Here is a 27953-nt window from a genome sequence, read left to right as displayed (position 1 = left end):
ATGGACTTTAGCAAGGACTTTGACATGGTAGGTTCATTTGACGGTTGGATCATGTGGGATCCAGGATGAGCTAGCCAATTGGATTCAAAATTGACTTGGTGAAAGGAGTCAAAGAGTGGTGGTGGAAAGATGTGATTCAGATTGGAGACCTGTGACAATGGTGTGTTCAGTGATTAATGTAGGGTTCACTGTTATTTCTGTCTATAATTAGGTAACAATGTAGTTAAGTAAAATGGTTAGTAAGTTTGTGGCTGACACCTAATTTAATAATATGATGGACAATGAGGAAGGATACCTAAGATTACAGCAGGATCTAGATCAACTGGGGAAATGGGCCAAGGAACAGCAGATGAATTTAACTCAAATTGTGCAGTGTTGGAATTTGGTAAATTAAACCAGGGCAGGACATACAGTAAACAGTGAAGAGTAAATAGCCCTGAAGAGTGTTGTTGCACAGAGGGACCTGTGAATACAAATACATAGTTCCCTGAAAGTGGTGACAAGAATAGAACAGATGGTGAAGAAGACATTTGGCACATTTGCCTTCATTGGTCAGGGCACTCAGAGCAGAAGTTAGTATGTTATTGTAAAGCCACAATGCTGGAGAAACTCAGCAAGTCAAACAGTGTAATTTATACAGCAACGGTAAAGATACATAACGAACGCATTGGGCTTGAGCCCTTCATGAAGGGGCACTTTGATGAAGGGCTCAAGCCCAATACCTTACCTCTGAAATTATATTTGGGTAAAGGAAGTGATGGGCCTAGAATCTAATTGTCTTGGCAGAACTGAAACCAGGTAGTCTATTTGTGAGTGAGGTGAACAGAAATCTTTAATTGTCTGGTATATGCCAACCAGTATTGTAAATACTGGAACAGCTTGGCTACAGACATAGCATGTGCCACAAGAAGAATGTTGTTTGGTTCTCAAGTGTGTTGCAATACTCAGGCGTTTCTTGATTTTATGGAGAATGAATTAAATCGACTCAAATCTGGCTTCTGTGATGGTGAAAATCTCAGGAAAAGGTCAAGATGAATCATCCACGCAGCACTTCTGGCCTAACACAGTTGGAAATAATTTAGCCTTTTCTTTAGCTCTCATGATGGACCCAGCTATATTAAGAATAGAATATTCTTGGATTCCCTTCCTCCTGTTAACTGTTTAATTGTTCACCACCATTCATGACTAGATTTGGTAGGACATAACTGTCATTTGATCCATTGATTGAGATTAGTTAGAGCTATCCAACACCTCAAGTTTAGATATACCAGGTCTGGCATGCCCTTCTGTGTTGAACCAGTGTTGACCTCCGAGATTGACAATGGTGAAACATGGAATGTAATGGGGCACACACTACAAACTGTGGTGGTCATCAGTACCTAATGGATACCAAAATTTAAATGTAGTGTAGCCACGTGACATGACAATACCTTCTTCCTCATGCACTGTCTCTATCTGTTGGCTGTGCAGCGGAGCCAGTGCCATGTTGGGGAAGCTGGTTCCTATGCTGCCTTAGCCGCTGGTTCGCTTGCTGGGGCCAGTGCCACTGCGCGGTCTGCTGGCTCTTGGTTGCGCTCACCACCCAGACCGCCGGCCCATTTTCCATGGCAGCGTGCTGCTACAGTAGCTTGTTTACCACAACTGTATTAGTGCCATACCGGTAGAGGACCCATGATTCGGAGCCGAACAGGAGTGTGGGTATGACAACGGCTCTGTATACGCTTATCTTTGTGAGGTTTTTCAGTTGGTTGTTTTTCCAGACTCTTTTGTGTAGTCTTCCAAAGGTGCTATTTGCCTTGGCGAGTCTGTTGTCTATCTCATTGTCGATCCTTGCATCTGATGAAATGGTGCAGCCGAGATAGGTAAACTGGTTGACCGTTTTGAGTTTTGTGTGCCCGATGGAGATGTGGGGGGGCTGGTAGTCATGGTGGGGAGCTGGCTGATGGAGGACCTCAGTTTTCTTCAGGCTGACTTCCAGGCCAAACATTTTGGCAGTTTCCGCAAAGCAGGACGTCAAACGCTGAAGAGCTGGCTCTGAATGGGCAACTAAAGCGGCATCATCTGCAAAGAGTAGTTCACGGACAAGTTTCTCTTGTGTCTTGGTGTGACCTACGGCTCCTAGAACGCTTCCACCAGCGTTGTCTCCGCTCCATCCTCAACATCCATTGGAGCGCTCACACCCCTAACGTCGAGGTACTCGAGATGGCAGAGGTCGACAGCATCGAGTCCACGCTGCTGAAGATCCAGCTGCGCTGGATGGGTCACGTCTCCAGAATGGAGAACCATCGCCTTCCCAAGATCGTATTATATGGCGAGCTCTCCACTGGCCACCGTGACAGAGGTGCACCAAAGAAAAGGTACAAGGACTGCCTAAAGAAATCTCTTGGTGCCTGCCACATTGACCACCGCCAGTGGGCTGATAACGCCTCAAACCGTGCATCTTGGCGCCTCACAGTTTGGCGGGCAGCAGCCTCCTTTGAAGAAGACCGCAGAGCCCACCTCACTGACAAAAGGCAAAGGAGGTAAAACCCAACACCCAACCCCAACCAACCAATTTTCCCTTGCAACCGCTGCAATCGTGTCTGCCTGTCCCGCATCGGACTGGTCAGCCACAAACGAGCCTGCAGCTGACGTGGACTTTTTACCCCCTCCATAAATCTTCGTCCGCGAAGCCAAGCCAAAGAAGAAAAAAAAGAAAGAAGATTAGTGCCATACATGATGAATTAGGTTCTTGGTGTGAGGACAAGATTTTGTCTCTACAACTGCAGCGATCATTTTTGTGCCTTGGTCAGTGTCAGGTGATTCATCTAGTTATTTTCTTTGTTTTCTCATGACAATAATAGTATCACTTCTGAGGCCACTTATGAGTCAACCAGGTTGGTGTGTGTAGAGTCACATGTGAAGAGATCTGGTAAAGATGGCAAGAATTCTTCCTTAAAGGACTCCAAAAAACAAAAACGAATTAAAGTCCTCTTTAAAAATAATAATGTTCTGTGAAATTTTACATTTTTAAAACTTGCTTTGCAGAGCATCTTGATGCTTTAAAGATGTTTCCTGGAATTTTGTTTACCATTAATTTATTTAAAACAAAGTTAACAGTGTAAATGTTAATAGAAATCTTGTTTGCCATCTTTTAAGAGATTGGATGAAATCTTTCAACTTGCATATACTATTCCTTCAAATGTTCAATTTTCCTTTGCAATGATTTGATTTATAATTTGATTTTGTACATCTGCTTTATACCTTGTACAATATATATTTAACCAAATTTCAGTTTTCTTGTTCTGACTTGTTATATGAAATTTTATTGATTTCTTTCCCACAGAAGAATTGGAAAGGCCAGAGGTAATGGACAGGTTGGTTTACTGTTATCCTTCAAGACTTGCATACCCTACAGTTCCACTCCCACGTGTTGAAATGCACTTTGAAAATGACGTTGCTTGTGTACGATATAAAGGAGAAGTGAGGAAAATCAGTCGCAACTTCTTGAGTAAACTGGTGAGTTATTTACTTTATTTGTCTAATTGTGTAGGGAAAGAGTATGAAATGGCTTTTGCTTTGCTTAATTGTATAAGATATTTCTCTATCATGTCAAAGAAGTATAGAAATTGTTGGTAAACACCTGGAACTTAGCCTAATGCAGTGGTAAAGGCTGAAACTCAAAGCATTTGAAACATATTTGAATATGTATCTGAGCTTTTGTGTAATTTACAAGTGACCAAGAACTTGAAAATGAGAACACGGTGGGTGTTTCTATTTGACCTACAATAGACACAAAAATGGCCTGTGCCTTGAATTTCCACAATTTTGTAAAGTGTTATAAAACTGGAGAAGGCTAGAAATAGGGAGCGCAAAGTCGATGAGCAATTTATAGACAAGGATATATATTTTTAAATCACAACATTGTTTGACCCCTAGTCTTTCACTGTTTGGATAATGTTTCTCTTTTAGTTTTCCTGCCTAAATAGGCTATTTCACATTTTCCCACATTTTACTCATTTTGACAGATCTTTGCCCACTCATTTAATCAATCCCTTTGTAGCTTCCTTATGTTCTCTTTTCACTTTATTTACCTACTTTGTTCCTTTGGAGAATTTGGCAATCTTTACATTGGTGCCTATATCAAAATCATCATATATAGATTATAAAAAGTTGAGTGTCCTGCAGCACATTATATTTTACCATCAGAAAATGACACATTTATTCTCAGCACATGGTTTTCAATCCTGTTCTCGCACTATGTTATCTCTTGCACCATGAAGTGTGTTTTTTTACATTAACCATCGGGGCAGGTCCAAATCAAATGCCCTTTGGAAATCTAAATACATCGGTTCCCCTTTGTCCATTGCACATGTTACTAAATCAAAGAACTCCAATAATGTCTTCATGAAGTCCATCCCCTTGTCTACATTAATGGCACTAAAGTCAAAAGAATAGATAGCTTCAAGTTTTTTGGAATAACTATCTCTAATGACCTTTCCTGGGACAAGAACATTGACACAATGGTCAAGGATGTGGACTAACACTTCTATTTTCTTAGAAGACTAATCCTTCAACAATTTCTACAGGTGGACTAATGAAAGCATACTTGCTGGATGCACCACAGTGTGGTATGGAAGATGCTATGCTCAAGATCATAGAACACTACAGCACAGTACAGGCCCTTCGGCCCTCGCTGGCTCATATTATTCCTTAAAAAAAATTGCTAAATCCTTTAACCTTCTATTTTTCTTCCATTCACGTACCTGTCTAAGAGTTTATTAAATGCCCCTAATGTTTCCACCGCCACCCCTGGCAAGGCATTCCAGGCACCCACAACTCTCTGTAAAAAAAAAAAACCTGATCTCTCCCCTAAACTTCCCTTCCATCACTTTCTACATATGTCATCTGGTGTTTGCTCTTCCTGCCCTGGGAAAAAGATGCTAGCTGCCTCTCATAATCATGTAGACTTCTATTAAGTCTTTTCTCGTCCTTCTATGCTCCAAAGAGAAAACTCCCAGCTCTGCTAACCTTGCCTCATAAGACTTTCTTTCCAATTCAGGCAACATCCTGGTAAATCTCCTCTGCACCTTCTCCATAGCTTCCACATCCTTCCCATAATGAGGGGACCAGAACTGAACACTATACTCTTAAGTGTGGTCTCACCAGAGATTTGTAGAGTTGCAATATGATCTCTTGTCTCTCAAACTCAATCTCCCTGTTAATAAAGCCCACCATCCCATTCACCTTGATAACTATCCCATCAAGATTGAATGAAGCTACAGAAGGTAGTGAGTGCAGCTCAAAGCACAAAAACCTTCCTCCCTCTGTGAACTCCCATCTACATCTCCCACTGTTAGGAAAGGCAGTCAAAATACTGAAAGACCCATCACACCCTAGACACACTGTCTTATTCCTCTTCCTAAGGGGAAGAAAGCTTAAGGGCGGAAGCACATGCCAACAGGCTTCAAGACAAGTTTCTTCCCTGCAGCCATCAGGCTCTTGAATGAATGCCTCGATGCATTAATTTTTCTTTTAAGTCGTTAAGATAAAGTCCATCAGGACCTGAGACCTTAAAGATTGCAATTTGAATGATTTGTTCACTTACATCTCCTTAATGATTATAATTTTCTCAAGTTCTCTCTGCCTTTCAAATCCTGATTTACAGCTATTTATCATATGTAATTTGCATTCTTTATCACTTCCAAAGAAATATACGTGGGAGAATCAAACCCCAACAATGAAACACCAGACAGAATTAAAACCAATTGATGAGATACCATGGAGATGAAAACCAGTAGTGAAGCATTGCCAGATCAAAAATGAATATCCTCTGTAATAGCAAACCTATCGAAAGAACAGATAGTTTTAACATAGAACATAGAAATCTACAGCATAGTACAGGCCCTTCAGTCCACAGTTTTGAGCTGACCTAATAACCTACTCTAACAAATGCCTAGAATTTACCTACTGCATAACCCTCCATTTTTCTCATTGTCTCTTTAAAAACATTCTATTGTACCTGCCTCCACTACCATGTACATTCCATGCACCCATTGCTTTCTAAAAAATCTTAACCTTTTGCGTCTTCTCTTATTTATTCCCAAGCACCTTAGATCTATGCACCCATGTGTTAGCCATTTCAGCCCTGGGGAAAAGCCTCTGACCATGCCTCTCATTATCTTGTTCACCTCTATCAAGTCACCCCTCATCCTCCGTCAGTCCAAGGAGGAAAGACCAGTTCCCTCAACCTGTCCTTTTTTAGGCATGCTCTCCAATCCAGGCAGCATCCTTGTAAGTCTCCTCTGAATCCTATATAGCACTCACATCCATCCTGTGGTGAGGTAACCAAAGCTGAACACAATATTCCAAGCAAACTATAACTGCAAGTTAGTATAATTGTTTAGCTCTTGAATTCAATTCCATGGTTGATGAAGGCTAACACACAATATGCCTTCTTACCAATACTATCAATCTGTGCAGCAGCTTTGAGTGTCTAATGGACATGGACCCCAAGATCTCTCAGTTCGCCCACACTGCTCAGAATCCTCCCATTTACATCGTATTCTGCCTTCATTAACCTGCCGAAATTAACCATTTCTCACTTTTCAGGGTTAATCTCCATCTGCCACTTTTCAGCCCAGCTCTGCATCCTATCAATCTCCCTCTTTAACCTTTGGTAACTCTCCAGACTATCCACACTATCACCAACCTTTGTGCCATCCACAAACTTACTACCCACCCTTCCACTTCCTCATCTAGATCATTAATAAAAACCAAAAGAGGAAGGGTCTCAGAACAGATCCCTGCAGAGCACCACTAGTCATCCACCTTGTAGAACACCCCTGGTCATCTACCTCCAAGCAGAATACGAACCATCCACAAGCACCCTCTGCTTTCTCTGAGAAAACCAATTCTGCAAATACAAATCAAGGCCTCTTTAATTCCATGCCTCCTTACTTTCTGAATGAGCCTTGCTTGGGAACGTTTTCTTTTTAAAATATTTTTATTGATATTAAAGTATCAACAATTGAACAATACAATTATACAATGTGTAACATAATTAAAATAAAAGGAAACTTTTTTCCCAAATACGAACACTATTCCAAATTCCAGAACACATTGGTAATAGTATATCAAGCCATAATATCAAAAAATCCAAAAGGAGAAAAAAAAGAAGGAAAGAAAAGATTAAATTATAATTTTTTTTCAAGAAAGTTGTAAACATTTTTAATAAAAATAAATTTTATAATTCTCTTTCCTTCTCCTATAATTTCATCAATGTTTACATTATTCTCAGTTGAACAAACGTTATCTATTATATTATCAAAATCAAAAGAAAAAAAAGAAAATCCCCAATAAAAAAAGAAAAAAACCTTATAAATCAAAACCTTGACCACTAAGCAAGGTTTAAAAAAAAATACATGGGAATCACGTGACGCCAACTTGGAACCAGACAATACAGCACCAAAGCATTTAAACACCCTAATTATTTAGGTTATGATAAAAGTCCATAAATGGGTTTTTGGAAGTTAATATTTGAATCTTTAATAGCATATCTAATTTTTTTGAGACTTAAAGACATGATATCATGTAACCATTGTGTGTGTGTAGGTGGAGTATTGTCTTCAAATGCTGTACTGAAATCCATATTCACTATGTCCACTGTTCTACCTTGATCAATTTACTTCATTACGTCCTCAAAGAATTAAATTAGACTTGTGATACACTGTCCTCCCCTGACTATCCTATTATCTCTAAATATTTGTAAATCCTGTCTCAGGATCTTCTCCAACATCTTGCCCACCACTGAAGTAAGACTCAATGGTGTACAATTTCCTGGGTTATCTCCACTCCCTTTCTTAAAAAAGGGAGCGACATTTGAAACCCTCCAATCCTCTGGTACTTATGTCGCTAGTGATGATGCGAAAATTGTCACCAATGACTCATCAATCTCCTCCCTTGCTTCCCAAAGTAGCTTTGGGTAAAGCTCGTTTGGTCCTTGCAACTCATCTAACTTAATTCTTTTCAAAAGCTCCATCACGTCTTGTTTTTTAATGTCAATATGCTCAAGTGTTTCAGTATGCTTTAAGTCATTCACACAATTGCCAAGGTCCTTTTCTCTGGTGAATACTGAGGCAAAGTATTCATTAAGGACCTCGCTACCTCCTTTGACTCCATGCGTGCATTTCTATTATTACCCCTGCTTGGTCCCACCCTTTCATGACTCATTCTCTTGTTCTTCACATGCTTGCATAATGCCTTGGCAAAACAAGTAGATGTTTCCTTAATCTGCTTGCCAAGGCCTTCTCATGGCCCCTTCTAGCTTTCCTAAATCCTTTCTTAAGCTCTTTCCTGACAATCTTGTAATTCTTTACAGCTCTATCAGTACAGATTTTCTTAAGCTGCTCGTAAGCTTTTCTTAACTATTACATCCCACATTTCTACCATACATTTCCCCGAGTACATTTCCCAATTCATGCTCCCAAGCTTCTGTCTAATAACATCATATTTCTCCCTCCCACCCCAATTAAACGGTTTCCCAAATTGTCTTATTCCTGTATTTTTCTATCGCTATGGTAAAGGAGAGGAATTTGTGATGGCTTTTTCCAAAACTTGCACAAATTCAGCAGTGAATTGAGACAATATACTTCTATTCATATCTCTATTTCACATTTTCAGGGAGAGTGCACCGGAGAATACAAAAAAGACCATTGCAGTGCTTTCAAATAGGTGCTAGAAAATCAAAAGAGCTGCAGATGCTTGAAATCTGAAATAAAACAGAAAAACTCTCAAGCTAGGCAGTGTTTGTGGAAAGAGGAACAATTCATGTTTCGGGTCTGCAACCTTGTGTTTTCCTTGCACACCCTTGCCAATTTTATTCTTGTAGTTCAAACAGTAGAAGAGTGAATTGGTTTTTAAAAGAGTTTCATTTTTTTTTAGGAACAATTGTATAGGTACAGCTGTATTGATGACACCCGGTTTGAAAAGTTCTTAGCAAGAGTCTGGTGTTTACTCAGGCGATACCAGGTAAGCCCATTTAATTCAATGAGAAACATTAATTTCCTCAGTGGCAAGTTACTATCTCTGCATCCTGAGTGCAATTTTAGAGTTCACACAGGAGTCTACAGATGCTAGAATTTGAGGCCAAACACAATCTGCTGGAGGAACTCAGTGAATCAAGCAACATGAGGAAGAAAAGAATGGTTTCTGATTTGAGCCAAAACTCTTCATCAGCACTGGGGAAAGTTAGTATCGAAGCCAGTTTAAATAGGATGGGGTTGGGGGGGGCACACGATATTGGAAAATGAGGCAGATTTGAAACATGATGGACACAGTGGACTGGTAGATGAAAGACAAAGGGAGAGAGAGGCAAGAAAAACAAATCAATCAGGTGAATGAAGAGGAAAAATATAGGATGGAGTTGGTGATTAGATTTCAGATTTATTGTCAGAGTAAATAAATGACATCACATACAACCCTGAGATTCTTTTTTTCTGCAGGCGAGGCAGAATGACCACTTACCGGTGGTGCAAAAAAACTGTACACAGCATATACATGTAAACAAATAAAGAATGTATAATGAATGTAAACAAACTGCAATACAGAGAGAATATTTTAAAAAATCAATAAAGTGCACAAGTAAGAGTCCTTAAATTTGAGTTTGTCATTGAGGAGTCTGATGGTGGAGGGGTAGCAACTGTCCCTGAACCTAGTGGTGTGAGTCTTGTGGCACCTACACCTCTTTCCTGATGGCAGCAGCGAGAACAGAGTAGGTGCTGGGTGGTGTGGATCCTTAATGATTGCTGCTCCTCTCCAACGGCAGCATTCCCTGTACATGTTCTTGATAGTGGGATTAGAGACAGGCAGATGTGAAACTTCACCCTGTATATGCTTATCTTCCTCAACCTGACCAGTTTGATTTTCATGCCTCTCCCTTTATTTAGCATCTGCCAATCTACTGCCTCTGTCCTTCATGTTTTACTTCTGCCTCTTTTGCCATTCTTTGATAGTCCTTGACCTGCCCCTCCCACCCTCTTCTTCATACTGGCTTCAATATGAAGTTTCCTCAGTCCTACTGAAGAGTTTTGGCTCAAGGTGTCAACCATTCTTTTTCTCCCACTGATGCCACTTAACCCACTGATTTCCTCCAGCAGATTTTGTCTTCTCATTTAACAATAATCTACTGCTAATCAGAGTTCCAACTGCTGTTCAGGGGTTCTAGCATTTATGTTTAGGTATTTTTAACATTCACCCTTGACTTGCTTGTGCTGAGTTAAAGAGTGATTTTCTTTCTGGTTAATGTGGTTTAAGTTAATGCACCACCACCCTATTTAAAGTAGTTTTAGTACAAACTCCTCATTTTGACATTTGTTTAACAGTATCATAAATTATTTGTGCAATTGGCTCGAACAATATCAGTCTTTATAAAATGTGAGAACCAGCTGATCTCTGAGCAAGAGCCGTCAGGCAAACCAGTAATTGAAAAATCAACCTAAAAATTTTTGAAGTAAAACTTTAGTCTGGGGAATCGTTAAGCAAACAAATACCTGCCACCTTAATTATTAGCATTGAGAATTATCAGCGTTCCCACACTGGTTTAAGCCACTTGTACAAATACCAAACCAAGACCAAGACTGAACTATATCGCTCTCCACAGACCTCAGTGAATATTTATCAGCATCTTGTGAACTTTGATAATAATCGCACTCAAATCTCTTCCTGTGTCTGCAGCATTAACCTAAGATAGGCCTTTTTCCCAATGCCAATGTAACACAGTGGATAGTCAGGCTATTGTGGCATTATGTAACATTGAGGCTCAAATAGAAAGATAAATGTTCTTTTGCATTCAAGTTCAAAGCTATTTTCATCTGGAGTCCACTGATGGGTGGGTTGGCATTTAAAGAATAAGTAGATAGATTTTTGAAAGATTAGAAAATTGAGGTCTGCAGGAAATTAAGGTGGAGATAAGGCCTTTGGTGGGGCAGGCTTGACAGACTAAGTATGTACACTGCTTCAATTTTCTTGCATCTTTTAAGGCAAATCAGAAAGATAAATTTATGCAGAGAGAAGAAAGCCTAAACACTAGAGGTCTCAGTGCAAAGTTCTTAAATATTTTGTAGATATTAATCTCTAATTGGTAGCACTTGAAATCATTGGAATAATAACAGAGGCAGAGTACAGTATGTATATACAGCAACCACAAAAACACAAGATAAAGGAACAGAAGTAGGCCATTCGGCCCATCGAGTCTGCAGCTCCACCCTGAACTAAACCGTTCTCAAATCTAGTTCCAAATTCCGGCCTTTTCCCCATATCCCTTGATACCCTGACTATTTAGATACTGTCAATCTCCTTAAACTCCCCCAATGATTAGGCCTCCACAGCTGTAAGTGGCAACAAATTCCACAAATCCATGACTCTCTGGCTAAAGAAATTTTTCTTCATCTCTGTTTTAAATGGGTACCTTCTAATTCTAAGACTGTGCCCTTTGTCCTGGATTCACCCACCAAGGGAAACATCTTATTCACATCTACTCTGTCCAATTCATTCAGCATTCAAAATGTTTCTATGAGATCCCCTCTCATTCTTGTATACTCCAATGAATACAGTCCAAGAGCCAATAAACATTCCTGATATGTTAGGCCTTGCATTCCAGGAACCATCCTAGTAAATCTTCTCTGTACTCTCTCCAAAATCATTACATCCTTCTAAAATAAGGGGCCCAAAACTGCACACAGTACTCCAAATGTGGACTTACCAGTGACCCATAGATCCTCAACAGCAATTTATTCTTATACACTATTCTCTTGAAATGAATGCCAACATAGCAATCCAACCTCATGGTTAACCTTTTGGTGATCCTGCATGAGGTCCCTTTGCACTACAGAATTTTGAATTTTCTCCCCATCCAAATAATAATCTGCCTGTTTAGTTCCTCTTCCAAAATGTACAACCATACATTTCTCAACATAGTATCTCATCTGCCATTTCTTTGCCCATTCTCCTCAGCCATCCAAGTCTCTCTGCAACCTTTTGGTTTCTTCAGCACTTTCTAATCCACCACCTATCTTGGTGTCATCTGCAAACTTAGTCACAAAACCATTCAATCCATAATCTAAATCATCAATATCGACAAGCTGTTCCAAAAAGCAATCCCATAGGCATTCTACAAACTCTCTTTCCTGAGATCCAGTACCATCCTGACTTTCATGCTATCTCAGTGAATTTCTAAGGAAACAATTTGTAGCTACTGCTGTAGCACGCTGCTTCTTCCAACCAGCACCTGCCTGGTAACTCCAGACTTTCATTCTACTTAGCTGGGTAAAAAGAAGCGGTCCCAACATTGACCCCTGCAGAACACCACTAGTAACCAGCAACCAACCAGAACAGGATCCCTTTATTCCCACCCGTAGCTTCCTGCCTATCAGCCAAATCTCCACCCAATCTAATATCTTTCCTGTAATTCCATGGGCTCTCATCTTATTAAGCAGCCTCTTATGCAGCACCACATCGAAGGCCTTTTGAAATCCAAATACATAACATTCACAGCCACTCCCTTGTCCATCCTACTTGAGATTTCCTCAAAAAATTCCAAAAGGTTGGTCAGACAGGATCTTCCCTTCATGAAACCATGCTGGTTCGAACTATCACGTCATTCACCTCTAGGTATATCATAACCTTGTCCTTGAGGATCAACTCCAATAACTTTCCAATTACCGACGTCAGTCTAATAGGCCTATAATTTCCTTTTTTCTGCTTCCCTCATTTCTTAAACAGCAGATCTACAATCCTCCAGATCCCATGCCAGCATCTATTGGTTTCTGGAAAATCATTTCCCATGCCTCCACAATCTCCAAAGCCACCTCCTTCAGAACCTGTGGGTATACCTCATCCAGACCGGGAGACTTAACTAACTTTAGTCCATTTAGCTTACTAAGCACTATCTCTCTAGTAATCTTAACTGTACTTAAGATCTCTGACTATCAGGTATATTGCTATTGTCTATCTCAGTGAAGACTGATGCAAAATACTCATTTAGTTCCTCTGCCATCTTTTTGTTTCCAGTATCATTTCTCTAGCATCATTTTCAATCAGTCCTATATCTACTGGTGTCTCTCTTTTACTCTTCATATATTTTGAAAAACTTAGTATCCTTTTGTATGTTATTTGCCAACTTTCTTTCATAATTCATTTTTTCTTTCCTAATGACTTTCTTTATCTCTTTCTGTAAGTTTTTAAGTTTCCAAGTCCTCTGTTTTTCCACTAATTTTTGCTTCCTTGTAGCCCTCCCTTTTGTTTAATTTTAGCCTTAAACTCTTATGTTAGCCACATTTGTGCCATTTTTCCCATTCATAATTTTATTTTTTCTTGGAATATATCTATCCTGCACTTTATTTCTTGCAGAAATTCTGCTCTGCCATCCCTCTATCTAGCTTAATTTTCCAGTTAATTTGGGCTAGTTCCTCTCTCCTACCACTTTGTCCACTATAATAATGACACACTTGATACCAACTTTTCCTTTTCAAATTTGAAACTGAACGCAATCATATTATGATCACGACTTCCTAAGGGTTTCATTACCTTTAGTTTCCCAATCATCTCAGATTCATTACACAGCACCAAATCCAAAACCACTGATCCCTTGGTGGGCTTATCGACAAGCTGTTCCAAAAAGCAATCCCATAGGCATTCTACAAACTCTCTAACCTGAGATCCAGTACCATCCTGACTTTCATGCTATCTCAGTGAATTTCTAAGGAAACAATTTGTAGCTGCTGCTGTAGCACGCTGCTTCTTCCAACCAGCACCTGCCTGGTAACTCCAGACTTTCATTCTACTTAGCTGAAAACTTCATCCTTATTTACAGAAATAGGTATTGTTCAAAGATTGAGAGTGACAAAAAATTATAATACTGTATATGTTCTTGTATAGGACAATCCAAAACTTAAAATTTTCACCTTAAAAATCAGAGTCATCCTATGACAAAGAGTCTAAAATTCTTACCTCGATGACGAAGTTTCAACAACACCGCCATCTTCCTGCCAGTTCCAATGCAATCTCTCCCATGCTCCATTAGATATGTAAGTCTCAGTACTCCTCCACAGGATCCACCCACCTGGTCCAATTGCTGTCTCCTCTCTTCAGGCTTTAAACAACCTGCTACAGGAGCCAAGAGTGGTTTATTTTAAAATATCCAAATAAAGTGTAAACCTTTAAATGATCATTTGTTATTAAAATATTGTGAATTGCTTTTAATAGCATCCACTGATCAACAGTAAGTGGCAGATTTGGGGGTGGGGGGGGGGTCATCGCTCAAGACTAACATTTTAGGTGAAAACTACAGGGTCGTCCTATACATGAATCATCCTAAACATTATCATATATGGTATTCTTGTGAGAAGAGATATTGAATTAACAGAAGCAGGTGAGCTGGAACTTTAGTTGGGTTCCATTTACAAAAAATGACATTTGGCTTGTTCTGATTTTTTCCCTCCAGTTAAATAGCAGTACTTTTCAAAAGCTATTATTGACCACAGCAGGTCATCATTAAGCAAATACTGCTCTTGCTAATAATTCAATGTGTAAAGAAAGGATTTTATTTTGTTTCAGTCTATGTTTGGTGTTGGAGCACATGAAGGCACTGGCTTGCAAGGGGCTTTACCAGTAGCTGTGTTTGAAGCTCTGAACAAACATTTTGGTGTGACATTTGAATGCTTTGCATCACCACTGAATTGCTACTTCAGACAGTACTGTTCTGCGTTCCCTGACACTGATGGCTACTTTGGTTCCAGGGGGTGAGTCTGACATCATAGTTTATTACAAGAATTAATTATGGTGAGCTGGTGGCAAATGTTTTGTAGTGTGTTATCAGTCCATTGATAATCTCTCTCTAAAATCAGAGTTCACTTGTTTTCAGGTGATGATGTTCCTTAAAGTTTTACTTTTGACTTTGACTATGCATTTCAAGAAATTAGTTTGCTCTATCTGTTTTCTCCTATCTTTCTCACCGCTTCTACTTTGGTTTTTCTTTATCACTTCTTGACATCCTTTTTTTTGCTTCTTAATCTTATTTTGTATTTCACTTGTGCCTCTTGCTTCAAATAATTAGAACCTCATCTTTTTCTGTTCAGATTCAGGACATGGTCCATTTTATTTTTCATTGGTTGTGTGTATGTCTAAATGGCCGATACTTTCTTCTGCACCAAGAAAGGTGGAAAGGAGAAAATAGTGTGGGAGTGGAGGAATGGTCGGGGACAGCAAATGTCCATGATGGTTTTGTGCCACTGGCTGAGAAACGTTAATGCTCATAATGCTCAAGGCAATGTGGCTGGTGGAATAGATTGTGCACACATAAGCACACCGCTTTCTTCCAAGATGATAGAGTCAGATTTAGTAGAAGGTTGATGGAGAATATGTTGGGAAGGATCAGGATGGAGTTGAAGGAGATGGAGAGCCTTGTGGGATTTGAGTAACAATGGAGAAAATATGCCCTGGTGAGGATAATATATTAAGGGTTGTACTTTAAACACACAGTCAAATTGGTGGGTTTTAGTTAAAGAAAGTTCCATTCATAGGGTGGTGAAGGATGATAGACCATACAGGTGAATTGAAGCCCACCACTTGAGATAGAAAGGGGCAGTAGGAACCAAGAAAAAGATTTAAAGGAGGACCTACCTGTGAGATGATGAACATCTTGACCTTCATGGGAGCACAACAGCATGCTTCCTTGGTTGCAAGTGTTGGTTACACACTGAAGCAGACTTTAACATTCCAAGTAAGGCTTGCTTTGTTGCGATAAAATGCCCAGAAGAATTTTGCAATCCAACTCCAATTTATAAAAGTGTGCAATGCACATATAAAAGCCCCAGTCACATGTAATGATTGAATTTTAGATAAAATTGAAGAAATGCCACAGAAATAATTTTTTATTCATGTATTTATCAGAGTACTGTATCACTCTTTGCCTTGTTTTTCTAGCTCACTTCTGTCTCTTACTATCCTGTCATTTGTGCTTCTTTTGCTTTGTGCGCCTTTCTCATTTGCCTTCATTGTGACATTAATGTCAATGTTTCCACATGCCTCTCCTCCCAGTCCCATTTACCTTCTTGTGTCTTTCACTCCCTTCCTGGTTCATTTTTCAACTTGTATATTTCTATCTTCTAGGCTATTTATTTTTTCTTTCTCCAACCCTCTGCTTTTACCAGGTTTGCTCTTATTTACATAGTTTACTCATTCCCTGTGTTTCTATTCTCTGCCTGTTTTTTTATTCTGGAGTGAAACATGAAAATCTGCAGACGCTGTGGCTGTTGTAAAACACACAGAGAAATGCTGGAGGAACTCAGCCGGTCTCACAGGAGGTAAAGATATATTACCGACATTCTGTGCCTGATTCCTTCTTCAAGGTATGAGCAAAACGCAGGCAGGTAGCTGAATTAAAGACTGGGGAGAGAAAGGGGGAAGAATGGGAGGGGAGGATTCCAGGTCAATAGACAAAAGGTTAACGGTACGGTTAGCATAGTGGTTAGAGCAACTGGGGTTCAAATCTGGCGCTGTCTGTAAGAAGTTTGTGTGTTCTTCCTGTGCCTGTGCATATTTCCTGTAGGTCCTCCCACCCTTCAAAACATACCAGGTTATGGGTCAATTGGATGGCATGGGCTGAAGGGCCTGTTTCCATGTTGTATATCTAAATTTTTAAAAATTAATTTAAAAATGTAAAAGAAATAAAAAATTTAAAAGGTGATAATGGGAAATGATAAGAAGAATGGTGAGAATTCATTCTGGCTCTGTGAAAGGAGATAGAAGGAAAAGGGGAGAGAGAGAGAGAAAGAGATGCATGAGACCATGGACAGACATGTAAGCAAGGGAATGAGATGGAAAATTGAAATGGGTGGCCACTGGGAGATCCATGCTATTGTGGCAGACAAAGCCAAGGTGTTCAGTCTCTCTGATGCAGAGGAGATCACAATGGGAGCAATGGATGCAGTAGGTGACCCCTGGAGATTCACAAATGAACTGTTGCTTCACTTGGAATGACTTTTTGGGGCCCCAAATGCTGGTGAGGGAAGAAGTATGGGCACAAGTGAAACATCTTCTGCGTCACGGGGTAGGTGCCAAGGGGGTAATTGGTGGGAAGGAAGGAAGGAGTGGACAAGGGAGACGCGGGAGACTGATCCCTGCTGAAGGTGAAGAGGGGAATATGTGACTAGTGGTAGGATCATGTAGTGGGAGGTAGAAATGGCAGAGGAGGATATGTTGGATAGGGAAGCTGGTAGGGCAGAAATGGCAGAGGATAGGATAAGTTGGTCACCAGCCTCCCTATCCAACATATCCTCCTCCACCATTTTCACTACCTATTACGCAATCCCACCACCAGGCACATATTATTTTCACCTTCCCTCTCCACCTTCAGCAGGGATTGGTCCTCCACAACTCCCTCGTCCACCTCCCTCACCACCAACACTTCACTTGTGAATCTATGGCATCCAGAGCTCTCATTGTGTTCTCAATGTTGACAAGACTGGATGCAGACTGGGAAATTGCTTCGTTGAGCACCTGGGCTCTGTCTGCCACAATAGCGTGGATCTCTTGGTAGCCACACATTTCATTTCCCCACCTCATTCACTTGCTGACATGTCTGTCCATGATCTCATGCATTGCCAGATTGAGACCACCCGCAAATTTGAGGAACAACACCTTATCTTCTGTCTGGGCACCCTCTAACCAGATGCCATTAGCACTGACTTCTCAGATTTCTGTTAAAACCCCTCCCCCATCTTTTTCCTCCAGCTCTCCCTCCCTCTTGCCTTTCCCTCTGTCTCCTTTCACAAAGCCAAAATCAATTCTCACCCTTCCTCTTATCCTATCCAATTATTGTCTTTTGGTCTGGACTCCTCCTCCCGTTCTTTTCCATTTCTTTCTCCAGTCTTTCATTCAGTTGCCTGCCTGCTTTCTGCTTATACATTGAAGAAGGGCTCAGGCCCAAAATGTCGTTAACATATCTTTACCTCCTACAGACACTGCAAGACTGGCTGAGTTCCTCCAGCATTTCTGTGTGTTCTTATTCTCTCTCAATGCAAAACTGCCTCCTCTCTCTTGGATCGCCTACTCATGTTTTCTCTTTCTTGTTTTGCCATCAATGCCCATATGCTTCACATTTCCATGGTATTTTTCCTGCCATTTCAAAGTGTCACCTTTGTGTCTTCTCATTCATTTATTATATAGCTGTGTGTTCCTCTGTTTCCCCCTCTCTTTTTTAAAACTAAATATTTCATGATGTTTTGTATCCCTATCCTTGAATCATGCTCTCAGACATTTTTACCAAATACATTATTTTTGAAGAATTCTATTTTTTCTGTGGTCATTTGTTAAGGTAAACAATATCAGTGGCATTGAATCATATATTTAGATTGTTTCCACAGCAAGAGTAAATGTCCCAGAAAAATGTACTGCAGTTTAGATATATTGTATGATTCATTGTATTGCGTATGAACATTTTTTATTGGATCAATAATTTCTATCCTGACCAAGAAAATTGGCAAGCTGATTGTAATGTGTGAAGACAAGTCAGGCAGCATGTGTGGAGAACATGATAAATTAATATTTTGTATATAATCCTTTATTCAAATCAAATGATGGTGATATTATTTGTTTCTGTGATCTCTTCCAGTTGTAAAATAAATTTTACCTCAAATTAGAATTTTATCAGATTTGAGGCTTGTTGACTGATGCTTAGCCACTTTCATCAACTCATTTAGTTAGTATAAGATTTCATGAGTTCACTGTGGTGGAGTCTGTATCCAGACATTCACAAATAATCCTTGAGCTAACTATAAGATCATGTTTATTATTATTGTTCTGCTTGTGGAATTACCTTATTCAATGAACATCCAGCATTCCTCAATTTCGCTTTATCTTCACACATTTCTAATTCATCTGCTGCTTTGCACAGAATTAAATCTCATAAAATCTTCACTGCAAAGACACAAATGTCATTATCAGTACCTGTTTTCAATATCTGTTGCACCTAAAGCAGATGTACTGATATCAATACCAAATTTATAGATTGCAAGAACACTTGTACCTCTGATTCCTAATGCACTGACATCAACACATGATGTACCATCAGTTATGTATTGGAATGGGGTTCAGAGGCTTGCTTATGTTACTAGAATTCAAAGTCCTGGGTAAAAGATCCGAAGACATGGTTTGAACCGTGGTTTTAACTTAACGCAGTCAAATGAATCTGGAATTTAAAAAAATCAAAACCTACTAAGTTCATAAATGTATGGTAGGGTAGGAAATGTTCCATCCACATGACACGAGGTCCTCCATATCATGATTAATTCTTAACTGCCATCTGTTATGGTCAAGAAAGCCACTCTGTTTACCATATTGAATTAGGGGGATATAGTAAGAACATGCTACCACTGCCAGTAATATCCACATCCTATGAACTGTTACTTATTTATGATCATTATCAAGCATGAATAATATCAATTTACCATCAGTATCTAATATCAACACGAAGTGTTCTGATGCAAAGTTTTGCTAATATCAAGATCATTACTTGAATGTAGTCATGTCAATAGAATTATAATTGGATTTCCAGAATGGAGAGCCTACATAGAAAATTGTAATGTTGGAAAGGACCAGCGGGTCTATCGAGGTTATCCCACATCCATGACACTTGGGAGAATTCTATGTGTCAGCAGCCAAACAAACTGAAAGCCTAAAGGAGAAAGTTACTCAGGAATTGCTATGTATAGAAATCGCTGGAATATACAGAACAAATTGATAAAGCTGATGCTTTTTTAAAGCATGGAATATCTTGACCCGAATCCTAGAAAGACATGAAAATGATCATAAATCTTTATAATTTGCTAATTAGTCATAATTTTTAGAAAGTATTCTATCTTATTGTTAAGAAATTACATCAAGGCTTGTGGAGAAATTGCAGAGGAAATCTAGTCGTTTATTGTCATTTGATTGCACAAGTATAACCCCACAAAACAGTGTTACCCGGTCCTCGGTGCAAAACATGCAGACACGTAGCCAGACATAACACGCATACAGACAATACATATGCAGGACAAATGTTCACATATACAAATAAATAAATATTGTTTCTTGAGTATGAGAGTCTCCGATAATTAATGTGGGGAGTTCCTTTGGTTGTTCAGCATTCTCACTGCCCGTGGGAAGAAGCTGCTTCCCAGCCTTGTGGAGCTGTCTCTGATACCCCTGTATCTCTTTCCCAATGGGATCAGCTGATAGATGCTGTGTGTGGGGTGGAAGGGATCCTCAATGATTTTGCACACACTCTTCAGACAATGATCCTGGTAGATCACATTGATGGAAGGGAGGAAAACTCTAGTGATCCTCTCTGCCACTCTTATGGTCCTGTGGATTGACCACTGATCCATTTCTCTGCAGTAACCATACCACACTGAGATGCAGCCAGCCAGGACACTCTCGATAGAACTCCTGTGAAGTTTGACATAATGGGGGCCGGTAGCCTTGCCCACTTCATTCTTCTCAGGAAGTGCAGTCACTGTTGTACCTTCCTCACAAGTGTATGTCAGATAAAGGGGGTGAGGGACTTAAGTTACCTGAAGGTATTAAGAAAGCACAAGATTATGTGGGATTATGAATGTGTGAATCAGAGTTGTTGGCTTGACGCCTGCAATTTTGTTGCAGCTGGCCATATTAGTGAGATATGTCCCTGTTCCGATGGAAATTGACACACTGACTCATGATGAGTTAACCATGCTTTTTGATATTTGTGAAAGCAGACCTATCTACGATTGGGAAAGCTACAAGGAGACAGAAAAAAATTAGAATCCAGTGATAATATGGATTGCAGTTATATTTCAATTGATGACATTATATTTCAATTGATGACGTTATATTTCAATTGATGACGACAACACCATCTAACATCTAAATTTTGAAGAACAGGAAAAAAAGTAGCATAGTAAGAATCTAAGCAGTTCCTTGATTGGGGGAGAGGAATAATGTGAGCAGATGAATGTGGCTCTGAATAATTATTAGGACTCAAAAGTTACATCATACTAATTGTGATGGCAAATATTGGCAGTCTGTTAACACAGAGTGCAAGGATCAAGAACTATTATCCTACATTTAAGCTGCCACAAGAAGGCAGCTTCTATCATCAAGGATCCTCACCCAGGCCATGCTCTTTTCTCACTGCTACCATCAGGAACAAGGTACAGGAGGTTGAAGACACACTCTGCGTTACAAAAACAACTTCTTGTCCTCCCCCATCAGATTTCTGAATGGATAATGAACTTATGGACACTACCTCACTTTTTCTCTTTTTTTGCACAAGTATTTATTGTTTTTAAATCTTGTATTTACAAAATTGTAAATTCTATTCATTTTGAACCTTGTTCTTCACAATACTACTGCCACAAAAGAACAAATTTCATGACTCGTTCATGACAATAAACCTGATTCATTGTGAGTATTTCAACTCACTATCTCAAAACTTATTTCCAATATTTTCATGAATTCTTTTGGGATAACAAGTAAGATATATCCAAAAAAGACCAGGAAATGTTATTGCTAAACTTAAATCAATGCCAAAGCTATTGTGACATTCACACCATCCCATTTTGTAGAATGACTGCATATATAATTCTGCAGAATACTTCAAATAAACCTGATGCTGCACTGGCAATTTCTCACAGGTTACCACATAATCTGATCGATCTGGCAATTTCTCACAGGTTACCACATAATCTGATCGATCTGGCAATTTCTCACAGGCTACCACATAATCTGATCGATCTGGCAATTTCTTACAGGCTACCACCTAATCTGATCAATCTGGCAATTTCTTACAGGTTACCACATAATCTGATCGATCTGGCAATTTCTTACAGGCTACCACATAATCTGATCGATCTGGCAATTTCTTACAGGTTACCACATAATCTGATCGATCTGGCAATTTCTTACAGGTTACCACATAATCTGATCGATCTGGCAATTTCTTACAGGCTACCACATAATCTGATCGATCTGGCAATTTCTCACAGGTTACCACATAATCTGATCGATCTGGCAATTTACCACATAATCTGATCGATCTGGCAATTTACCACATAATCAGATCATAAACTGATCGATCTGGCAATTTCTTATAGGTTACCACATAATCTGATCGATCTAAATTGGTTAACAGTATTTGGGCATCTAATAATGTGTGAAGAACAACCAAGCAGATAAAAAACTGAATATGGTATTGCAGTCCTTTATTTAAGTTTGAATATTGCCTATTATGGTGAATACAATCCAATTCTGAACAGTTACAAAATATGAATCACTATTAACCTTTTTCACTTGATACAACATAGTTTGGTATCTCATATAGGCAATATAAAATAAATATGCTCAGATTACAATATATGGTAGTTTTAATCTATTAAAATTCTTAGTATTACTGCTAAACCTCAAGAATTAAGACAATCTTCTGTCAAGGCAATAAGAAGATTGAATGGAAAGCAGAAGTGCTGTTTGAAGTGGGAATCTGAAATAAAGGTTGGAATTTTTAAAGCTATCAGTAGTTCAAGCAGGAAATTGTTAGTTTTTCCGATTGAAAAGCATCACTATGCCATTAAACTTCTTGCACAGATAACAGGATAGTAGTAACCCTAAGTAATACTATTCCTCTCTCATGACACTTGAGGACTTTCACCATTAGCCATTATCATCACTCTTTCCTGTCATCACACTTAAACTGATACACATCATGTCATTCCTCACTGGTCTTTAAGTGGCACTTAAAACTTGATGGTTCTAACCTCCGGGTTATCCTCAGGGATAAGACTATCAGGTTATTATTGCCTACAGTTAGAAAGCAGCCTCCTCTCAGGCTATTATTGCCTATAGTTAGAAAGCAGCCTCCTCTCTGGCTATTATTGCCTACAGTTAGAAAGCAGCCTCCTCTCTGGCTATTATTGCCTACAGTTAGAAAGCAGCCTCCTCTCTGGCTATTATTGCCTACAGTTAGAAAGTAGCCTCCTCTCTGGCTATTATTGCCTACAGTTAGAAAGCAGCCTCCTCTCTGGCTATTATTGCCTACAGTTAGAAAGCAGCCTCCTCTCTGGCTATTATTGCCTACAGTTAGAAAGCAGCCTCCTCTCTGGCTATTATTGCCTATAGTTAGAAAGCAGCCTCCCCTCTGGCTATTATTGTCTACAGTTAGAAAGCAGCCTCCTCTCTGGCTATTATTGCCTACAGTTAGAAAGCAGCCTCCTCTCTGGCTATTATTGCCTATAGTTAGAAAGCAGCCTCCCCTCTGGCTATTATTGCCTATAGTTAGAAAGCAGCCTCCCCTCTGGCTATTATTGCCTACAGTTAGAAAGCAGCCTCCTCTCTGGCTATTATTGCCTATAGTTAGAAAGCAGCCTCCCCGCTGGCTATTATTGCCTATAGTTAGAAAGCAGCCTCCTCTCTGGCTATTATTGCCTATAGTTAGAAAGCAGCCTCCCCTCTGGCTATTATTGCCTACAGTTAGAAAGCAGCCTCCCCGCTGGCTATTATTGCCTACAGTTAGAAAGCAGCCTCCTCTCTGGCTATTATTGCCTATAGTTAGAAAGCAGCCTCCCCTCTGGCTATTATTGCCTACAGTTAGAAAGCAGCCTCCCCTCTGGCTATTATTGCCTATAGTTAGAAAGCAGCCTCCTCTCTGGCTATTATTGCCTACAGTTAGAAAGCAGCCTCCCCTCTGGCTATTATTGCCTATAGTTAGAAAGCAGCCTCCCCTCTGGCTATTATTGTCTACAGTTAGAAAGCAGCCTCCCCTCTGGCTATTATTGCTTATAGTTAGAAGGCAGCCTCCCCTCTGGCTATTATTGCCTACAGTTAGAAAGCAGCCTCCTCTCTGGCTATTATTGCCTATAGTTAGAAAGCAGCCTCCTCGCTGGCTATTATTGCCTATAGTTAGAAAGCAGCCTCCCCGCTGGCTATTATTGCCTATAGTTAGAAAGCAGCCTCCCCTCTGGCTATTATTGTCTACAGTTAGAAAGCAGCCTCCTCTCTGGCTATTATTGCCTACAGTTAGAAAGCAGCCTCCTCTCTGGCTATTATTGCCTACAGTTAGCTGTTATCTTTCTCTGCAATGTGGACACATGTAGATTGATGGCAGACTGAGAACACCTTTCCACACACTGCTTAGTTACAGACGAAAAAGTATGTACAGAAATCAAATGTTTACAGAAGAGTCTTTTACTCGCTAAGCAGTATGGATCAGCTTTGACTTCATGGGAATGAAACTTTCAACCTGCTACAAACATTTATCGTGAACCACATGCCTGCACTCACTTTCTTAGAGAATTTACATAAACAAGATAGAATGAAAACATAGTTAGTGCAGCACTGTTACAGCGCAAGCAAGCGGGACCGGGATTTGAAACCTGCACTGTCTGTAAGGAGTTTATACATTCTCCCCAGGTCTGCGTGGGTTTTCCCAGTGGCTCTGGTTTCCTCCTACCATTCAAAACGTACCGGGATGTAGGCTAATTGAGTGTAATTGGGCAGCATGGCCTTGCGGGCCAAAATGGCCTGTTACTGTGCTGTATGTCTAAATTTAAGACGAATTTAATGTTAACTTTTAAAAATTTTATTTAGAAAGATGAGCTTGCATTTTATATGTTTCTTTTCCTTGAAATACACTGATCTTGACTGTTCGCTTAAAAATTGGCCTTCATTCCAACTTAACTCATTCCATTGTGACCTACTGGTAGTGGGGTTAAATTATATATCAAACTAAATACTGCATTCTTTGGGAAAAAGCTCCAGGGCTAATCACATTTTATTTATAGCATTTTCTGTCTTAAGAAGAAGAGGAAGAACTTAGATAAGGATGAATGCAATGAGGGACTTCAAGGAATGTAAACACGCTATTGGAATGGATGGATGGACACCTGTCAATTGAAGTTCCATTCAGGGTAGAAAGAAATACAAAATACGTATAATGGATTTGGTTCTAAAATATGTGTATAAATTTTCGGAGGTGGCAGGAAAGTTAAGAAAATTTTTTTTTTAAAGCGTGCAGATTACTGAACTCTATGAATCGAAACGGAATGCAAAGGCAAAAAGAATATGTTAACTTGTATTAGCAATGATTTAGCAACCAGCATTTATTTCTAATTCTGGTCCAGATTTAGAAGTAACAGCTCTGCAAAAGATGGAGGGAACATTTAGTTGAATGGTTCCAGGGATGAAGGGCTTCAATTGCACAGATACTTTAGACAAACAGATTGTTCTCTTAGAAGCAAAAAAAAAATACCGCTTGAGAATGTTTAAAATCATAATTCAAAACAAATGCTGAAAAACTGTTTAAAAAACCTGTAAGGTTTGAGAACCAGAAGACACAGTTTTTAGTGATTAGGAGGAAACATGCAATCATGATCTGAAGGTGCGCTGCATGCAGTGCCTTAAAAGATGATCAGATAGTTGAGGGAAGAAAATTTGGGAAGGGATAGAAATGGGGTTGACTAATGCTTTTGCAAAAAGCCAGCAAAGGGCCAACTTCAGTAGATGAGAGTGGATTTGGTCAGGGTAAAATGATACCTATGACTGACAGGTAAGACTAACCAAACAATGGGAAATATCTTAAGGAGCAAGGTATATGCTCTGACTTACCCTTGTAGGGTGATTCTCATAAGTGGTAAAGTCAGAGCATCTTGGATGACAAAGAAAATGAAGAAACAAAAAATAATCTCATTTTTAAAAGTGGTAGAATGAATAGTGGATAAAAATTAATAAGGAAAATGTATTTAAAAGGCTGTGCATAAAATTAATGACTAAATGGAAGTAGGGCTGGAGATTGTGGAAAGGCTTGCCAGCATCTTCCACATGTCCCACCTTGTTCAGAATATTTCATGAACAATTATCAGGGAAAACATTGATAGGAATTGAGAGAATATTGGGTTAATAAAAGAGCCAGCTGGATTTGTTAAAGGTAAATATTATTTGACTAAGGTAAGTTAATTTTTTGATGTAACAGACCATTTAAAAGTTTTATTTACATCCCAGTAGAAGTTGATTCCGGCCACTGAAACGTGTGCCACCCAATTCAACTCACTTAATCTACAAACTCCCAACATTTTTTGGAGGGTAGGAGGAAACCAGAGCACATAAGGAAAACCCATGCAGGCCACGGTGAGAATGTACTAACTCCTTACAGACAGCACCGGATCACACTAACTGTGGCAACTTTGTTGATCAAGGAAATGCATTTGATATTTTTATGCATTTTCAGGTACTTGATAGTCTCACATGAAAGACTAGTGAAAGTGAGACCTTGTAGTCGCACTAAGCATGCAGAACTACGCAGAGTCAAAAATGAGTTGAACTGACTTAAACTTTATTTAAAATTTTATAACATGAATAACATATAGGATTACATTTAAAAAAAAATTACAATACAGTATCCATAATCTAAATAAACTATACCCTCCCCAATAATTATTACACATTAATAACCCAACTCAAATTAGTCCAACTCCCCCTTCCCCCCCAAAATAAAGAGTGAAGAATTAATCAAGTTAATAATATATGTGAGAAAAAAAACCCACTTACAAAAAAAAACAACAAAAACATAACCGATTAAAATACTAACAAAAAGAAAAGTAATTAATACTAAAATATCAGACTTAAAAAAAACATATTTAAATCAAACTTAAATGCATATATTTCACAAATGGGGTTAATTGATATAAAAAATGAGTAAAGTTAGTAACATTATCTATCAAAAATTCTTAAACAATAATCAATTCTTAAAAAAAAATTGTAGCATGAAAAAAAAACTTTCTCTATAGAGATAAACATTCACCAAATATCAACTAACTTCACATCTATCATCATATTAGTCACATAAACCACCATCTTAAAACAAAATTCAAACCTCATTAAGCATTGTACAATTCAATTTTAGTACTCTTCCACCATTTTTCCCTTTTACTCTTGAATAGTTATCCAATAAAAGCTCCAATACCACATTTAAATATCCCTAATCATTACGTTAAAATTCAGATATCCAAATAATAAAAACACATCTACAACGAAATCTATATCTTCAACAAATGGAGCATAAACCACAAACAAAATTCAAGCCTCATTAAGAATTGTACAATTCAATTTATAACTTTCACCATTATTCCCTTCGTTCTATAACTAAAATAGCAAAATAATATACACCAGAATTACCACTCCTTTCACCTTAAAGTTAAAGAAAAAATATTAAAAAAAACTTATCCATCCCATTCACATTTAAATTTCAAATATTCCTTATCTACTGAATAAACTTTACAAAAAAAACCACATCAATTTTTAGTTTTTTAAACAATCAAATACTTTCTTATGCTTTTTTTATATTTAAACAAAAAAACCCCTTCACTCTTTAATCTAATAATACAAAAAAAAGGGAAAAAAACGGGTAGGAGGTTAAAAATACCCTCTCCCGTCTAAACTGCGCAATGCAGTAACTCCCAAAAAAAATGGGTGTGAGATAACTCACAAGTAGCAGATGACTTTCAGGAAATAGTGCCTATCCAGTTCTCTCCCCCAACTCTCACTTCATCTTAAACTAACATCATCATTATTTAATATTCCTTTTTTTTAAAAAAAAACATTAGAAAAAAAAAAGGACAACTCTTTTTTTAATCAACTCCAACTACCGAGTCACCATTACAACCATTCCTTCTTGGAGCACGGCTCTTTTCTTCCATCTCTTGTCTCCTTAGAGATCGCGGCAGACTAGAACTCTCTTGGGTGTTTAAATCCCTCGGAACCCTTTGACACTTGTGACTCCTGGGACCTTTATGACGTCAGTCACCAGGCTGTGGGCTTGCCCCGCATCCAGAGTTCTCACAGTCAGATCTGCCACAGACGTGCCCATGATTCCGTGAGCCAGCTCTCCTATTGCATGGGTAAACCACCAC

The 27953-nt window shown here is 39.0% G+C and overlaps 1 protein-coding gene across 7 annotated transcripts in view; it reads left to right on the top strand.

Moving 5' to 3' along the window:
* Positions 1-27953, top strand: part of pcif1 (phosphorylated CTD interacting factor 1) — a 120746-nt gene that overhangs the window by 80465 nt on the left and 12328 nt on the right. For all 7 annotated transcript variants that reach the window (XR_011340045.1, XM_069884706.1, XM_069884707.1 and 4 more), the window contains 3 exons: positions 3326-3498; positions 8923-9009; positions 14593-14777. Coding sequence is in view for 6 of the 7 variants with exons in the window: in XM_069884706.1 (XP_069740807.1) it covers positions 3326-3498; positions 8923-9009; positions 14593-14777 (445 nt within the window). In the remaining variant the exon portion in view is untranslated. The remainder of the gene's footprint in view (positions 1-3325; positions 3499-8922; positions 9010-14592; positions 14778-27953) is intronic.

Source organism: Narcine bancroftii, chromosome 6, assembly GCF_036971445.1.
Source record: "Narcine bancroftii isolate sNarBan1 chromosome 6, sNarBan1.hap1, whole genome shotgun sequence".
In the NCBI taxonomy this organism is placed as follows: Eukaryota; Metazoa; Chordata; class Chondrichthyes; order Torpediniformes; family Narcinidae; genus Narcine; species Narcine bancroftii.
The sequence above is the reverse complement of the archived record's forward strand: the minus strand, read 5'-3'. Positions and strand labels throughout refer to the sequence as shown.